This window comes from Aptenodytes forsteri, unplaced genomic scaffold (genome assembly GCF_000699145.1).
Source record: "Aptenodytes forsteri isolate BGI_AS27 unplaced genomic scaffold, ASM69914v1 Scaffold485, whole genome shotgun sequence".
Taxonomy (NCBI): domain Eukaryota; kingdom Metazoa; phylum Chordata; class Aves; order Sphenisciformes; family Spheniscidae; genus Aptenodytes; species Aptenodytes forsteri.
The window spans coordinates 553,361-558,944 of record NW_008795525.1 but is presented as its reverse complement, the minus strand read 5'-3'; the positions used below and the strand labels follow the sequence as shown (position 1 = coordinate 558,944).

General features: G+C 47.5%; 1 protein-coding gene across 1 annotated transcript; it reads left to right on the top strand.

The window, feature by feature from the left end:
* Window positions 1–1,857: 1,857 nt before the first annotated feature.
* Window positions 1,858–2,802, top strand: LOC103901172 (olfactory receptor 52R1). The gene is given in 1 exon segment (XM_019472774.1): window positions 1,858–2,802. A coding segment is annotated over 1 exon segment (945 nt).
* The last annotated feature ends 2,782 nt before the right edge of the window (window positions 2,803–5,584 follow it).

Below are 5,584 nucleotides of genomic sequence, written 5' to 3'. Positions count from 1 at the left end.
CCTCTCCTCTCCTCTCCTCTCCTCTCCTCTCCTCTCCTCTCCTCTTTGGGGTTTGATACAGTTCCCCAATAATGGAAGGGGGTTTTATTTGCATGACTTGCTTTTTAATTGAAATTGGCATTCCCAAAGATTTGTCATAGAGATGCTATATTGTGTGAACTCCACAAAAACAGCACGGGGAGGTGCAGTGTGCCACACAGCAGTGAGAGTTACTTAACAAACATGTGGAGGGCTCTCAAATCTGCCTCTCGTTATTTCACCATTCTCCATCTATGTAATGGGGATGATGTTACTGACTTCCCTCTCTAAGCCTGTATTAGAGCTATGGATGAAATGTAGCAGAGAAAGGATAGATTGCTGTTGTTTGGAAAGTACTTCATAATTCAGGCTGCTGCAGTTTTAATTACAAACTCAGTCCTGTGATTTAATCTTGAACTGCCCCATCGCCCTTAAGTCTCCTCCAAATAAACACGCTACAAGAAAACAGATACAAAACTGGACAAAATGCAGCTGTGTCTATGAGGTCATCAGCATTGAAGGGGTTAAAACCTGCCTATTTCTCTCTCTCAAACTACACATTAAGTAGCAGGGGAAATGCAGAGCTCTCTACTGGGATTTATCTGTCAGACAGATAAATATCTCCTGGTCTCTGCAATGCAGAGTCCCTGCATAGAAACCTGCAGGAGGCAGGTGAGTATTTAGGGTTCGGGCAGCAATTTGTTGCCCTGCCGTAAGGCTTTTTATGCCATCACTCTTCCTGGGCAGCAGCAGCAAGCGTTGAACAGCCCCCAGTTAGTGGAGCTTGTAGGCACGCTCTTGCCTCTCACATTGCCTTTGCCTGGGAATTGCGTTCTTTGTCCTGGTGTTCCCCATGGAATAATGAAGTTTTAGGTAAAGCAGCACCAACAGAGGCAGCTGGCAGGAAGGAGGTGGAATGAAGAAGGAAAAATATCAGGAATTTCAATTCCTAGGATGTTTACAGCCACATGGAAAATAAAACAGGAAATCTCTCCCAGAGTGCAGGTGACCCCAAGCCATACAGATCTGTAAGGTTTCAAGCACAGCCCTGACAGCCCAGCTCCAGCTGGTGACTGGTGGCCGTGCTGGGCTGGGCTGCAGTGGTCGCAGTGTGAAATCTCGCTCCGGATGCGGCAGGAGTGAAGCCTGCTGGTGGAGCTGGCTTGGCTAGCACCAGACCCTCTGGGAAGAAAAGCCTCTATCTCTCTTCTGGGAAGCTGCTATTGTCTCCTCTGTCCCTCTGCTCCCTGCAGCTCTCCAGCATAAGTGCGGTTGGCCCCAGGAAGGTTTCTGAAGGTTATCAGGTCAGGAACATCAGCCTAATCTGTGCTGCAGCGTTCTTCAAGGAATCCTTTTTCCCAGGTATTAGGGAAAAAAACATGAGCTGAGCAATATGCAGGGGCTGAGCGAGCTGCAGTCTTTTTTTGGGGAAGAATGGACTTCACTGGAGCACTGTGTGTGTGTGTGTGTGTGTGTGTGTGAAATACTGTGGCACTGGCTCAGTTTTTTGCCCTGAAATTGGATGTTTCTTGGCTGAGGCAAGCACTTGTTGCCTCTGTTTACACTGGCAAGCAGCACAGTGCTGTTAAAAGCTTCTGTAGAGCTACAGGGCTGGCGCTAATGACTTCATATCCCCACTATGCACATTTCAAGAAGGTTTACTTCAGACCAGCTTTCATCTGGTCTCCTGGGCTGGACACGCTTTGGACACTGGAGAGTATCAGGTGTGTACCTCATGTCAGTCTCTGTTTGCCACTGACCAGATCAGGTCGAGGGTGTTTGATGCTTTTTTACAGGACGCAAGAGCCCTCAGTGTAGGCAAGAGACAAGAAAGGTTTCATGTCTCTGAACTCTACTGCCTTCTCCCACCCTCCCTATTTCCTACTCGTTGGCATCCCTGGACTGGAGAAGGAATAGTTCTGGATTGCCTTCCCCTTCTGTGTCATGTATGCCATTGCTGTGCTGGGGAACATCACCCTTCTCCTCATTATAAAGGCAGAGCCAAGCCTGCATGAGCCCATGTACCTCCTCCTGGCCATGCTGGCCTTCACTGACCTGGTCCTATCAACATCCATACTACCCAAAATGCTTGGCATCTTCTGGCTGGGCTTCAGGGAGATTGGGTTTTTCTCCTGCCTTGCTCAGTTGTTCTTCATCCATACCTTCTCATCGGTGGAATCGGGTGTGCTCATGGCCACGGCCTTGGATCGCTACTTTGCTATTTGCCACCCTCTGTGGCACTCCAGCATCCTCTCTGTGCCAGTGGTGGTGGCCCTTGGGAGTCTGGTGCTGGTGTGTGGGGTCTTCCTGGTGAGTCCCTTCTGCTTCCTCCTCCACAGGATGCCCGTCTGCCAGCATCACGTTATCTACCACTCCTACAGCGAGCACATGGCCGCGGTGAAGCTGGCATGTGGAGACACCAGAGCCAATGTCATTTATGGACTCTTCGTGGCTTTCATAGTGACAGGATCTGACATGATCCTGATCTCTGTGTCCTACACCGTGATCCTGCGGGTGGTAATGAGGCTGTCATCCACAGAGGCACAACTTAAAGCCTGCAGCACTTGTGCATCCCATGTCTGTGTCATCCTTGCCTTTCATGTCCCTGCCCTCTTCACGTTCCTCACCCACCAGTTTGGGCAGGGCATCCCTCCTCACATCCATATAATGGTGGCCAATCTCTACCTGCTAGTGCCCCCTGTGTTAAACCCCATTGTCTATGGGGTGAGGACCAAGAAGCTCTGGGACAGGGTGGTCCTCCTCTTCCAGCGAAAGGGAACCTGACCCATATGTATGTGCCTCAAACTGTGCTCATAATTTACTGATGATGCTGGTGAATTTAACGAGAGTTAATGCTGTGACTATTTATTTGTTCAGGGAGGAACCCTTCCTCAATGCCTGGAGTTTAAGCAATGCATTCTTGCAGAAATCACTAGACTGTCTCTTCCGTTATCACTGTCCAGAAGGTTTCATCCATTGTGTGATGAAACTTGGCATATCAATCTGGCTTCTACACCACTGGGAGATGGAGAGTTCACCCCTCCCAGAAGTTAAACTCCTCACTGTTAAAATTCTTTCACTATTAAAAAAAAATCCTCTCATGATTAAAATATTTACACTGTAAGGCTGAGTATCTCCAAAAGATCTTCCTGCAGCAGCTTTCATTATACGAACAGTGTTGCCTGGACTGTGTGATGGTATTTAAAAGACGTGTAGACATGGTGCTTAGGGACATGGTTTAGTGGTGGGCTTGGCAGTGTTAGGTTTGCGGTTGGACACGATGATCTTAAAGATATTTTCCAACCTAAATGATTCTATGATTCTATGGGAAGCTGCTCAGATGGGAATGTCCTTGTAGAAGGCAATGGGTAGAATTAAATTTTAAGCATTAACCTTTTTTTTGTAAGGAAGGCAAAACCTACAATAATCCTATGCTAGCAAATTCCAAAAGTCCTATGTAAATGTAAACCCTTTCAAAAATATCAGAAATCCTCGCTGATGCAATTATTTAGAGTAACCTATCACAGGGAGATCGTTGCTAACAGGATTGCACTATACTAATATAAGTCAACTATCCCAATAAACAGGCAAGCATGTTTTACAAAATCACTGCTCTGTATCTGAAAAAGGTAGGCAGCAGAATGAGGTGCAGGTCAGATGACCCAAGCTCAAGTTATGAAACTCAAGCACATTACGGACCTTTGCTCTATTTTTAGTGCAAACTGAAGAGCCCTAATGGATGGAGAGGAGATCTCTGACCTGGCCTGGCATTTCTTGGAGGTCTCTATCTTCCTGAGCCACTCTGACTATCGTGGCCACCCACAAGGAGCTCTGCTATCTCTCTGTGAGCTGGATACCAGGGGGAAGCAGGAGGGGGGGGCCCAGGAAGGGAACATGCACTTCTGCTGAAGTGAAGCAGACGTTAAGCTGCAGACAAAATGGGAAATGAGTATTTTTTTGGCACCATTTCAGTAGAATACTTAAATTTCAACTCAGTTCATCCTTTTTCTTCAGATAAAACAGAAGAAGCTTTTCTCAGACCACAGACGAGAGGCAGGGGAAGCCAAAGGAGGAGAGAGATGACCGCAGTTTGTCTAAGAGCCGGTCTCAGAGCACTCACTTCATAAAGCAGGGCTGCACCATTTCTTGTGGACTGATGCTCACCCGCCACTGCTCTGGTGAGGTAGAACCCCCATTTTTCTGCAGGCTCCACAAAAAATGTTCTTGTTTTCATTTTCATTAAGACCATGGGAGCTGCCCTCATGACCAATGTCCATCCATTCCACCATGCTGTCTCCTCCAGTGGCAATGGGAGAGGTCTTCTAAGAGACGCCTTTTTGAAGCAAGAAATCACAGCAGGGGATCGTTGCTGGTCAGATACGTGCAAAGGTGACTGGCTGACTCATACAGCTCCTTGTGACCTATGAGATGTGTGCGTACAAGCTATCACTGCCGCATAATATCAGATACTCAGCACCAACAGCTTAGGCCTCTACTCTAGGATCTCCTTCTCTGTAAATAAATAAAGCTGGCTGTGACATCTGGATCATTGCATAGTATGGATGGGGTGTTTGCTGGGGTGGGAGGCCGTCAGCAGTGCCCTCCAGTCAATGCTAACGCTGCATGTGAGCTGCCTGGAAAAAGTGGTGGGAAAGCCGAGGAGGTCTGTACCCAAACCAGGGACACAAGCACGCTTTCACAGGGGAGGGGGTGTACAACTTTGGGGTGGTGCTTTGAAATCCAAAGGCAACAGATGGTCCCATTGCTGAAAATGGCCAAACCTGAACGTTTTGATGGGTAGCCCAGTCTTTTCAGGAGTTTCATCTCCTGACAATGGTGCCTGAGGCCACAGCTGACAGGAAAGGGAGATCTTGCCACCATCGCTCTCTCCTCTTGGTAGGTTCACATCTGTCCTTCTCACCCCTACAGAGGGTCTCCCAGGAAAGTTTCCTCCTGTCTGGTGTCTCCTTGTTGAAGCCAGAAGCCAACACCACATTCAAGTTCTGCTTTGACTTCACACCTAGTTTCTAGTCCTATTTAGCTCCTGGTGCTAACCCAAGGCAATTCAACAGTAGCCTCCCACCTGCCGCTGGGATTCACTCTTAATAGTGTGGTTGCATCATCTCCTTTGAGATAGTGGATCAACCAAAAAAAGAAGCATAAGTATCCAGTGAGCCTGGGAGTCCTGGGGGATTTTGTGGAGTGGCAATATAAAGATGTGCTCACTGGCAGCCTGGAGGCAAGATGCTCAGGCAGCTCATATTTGGGTATTGCTCCATATTTAAGGCAAAGTGATCTGCTTTTTCTGGGCTGCTTTTGACATGTCAACTGTTAGATAATTTCAGATAACTTTGTCATTGTTACTGTAGTATTAGTGTTAAAGTGATTATTAGTTTTAAAGGAAGGATGCGCATGTAGAATCATAGAACCATAGAATCATAAAGGTTGGACAAGACCTCTAAGATCATTGAGTCCAACCGTCGACCCAACACCACCATGCCCACTAAACCATGTCCCTAAGCGCCGCATCTACACGTCTTTTAAATACCTCCAGGGATGGGGACTC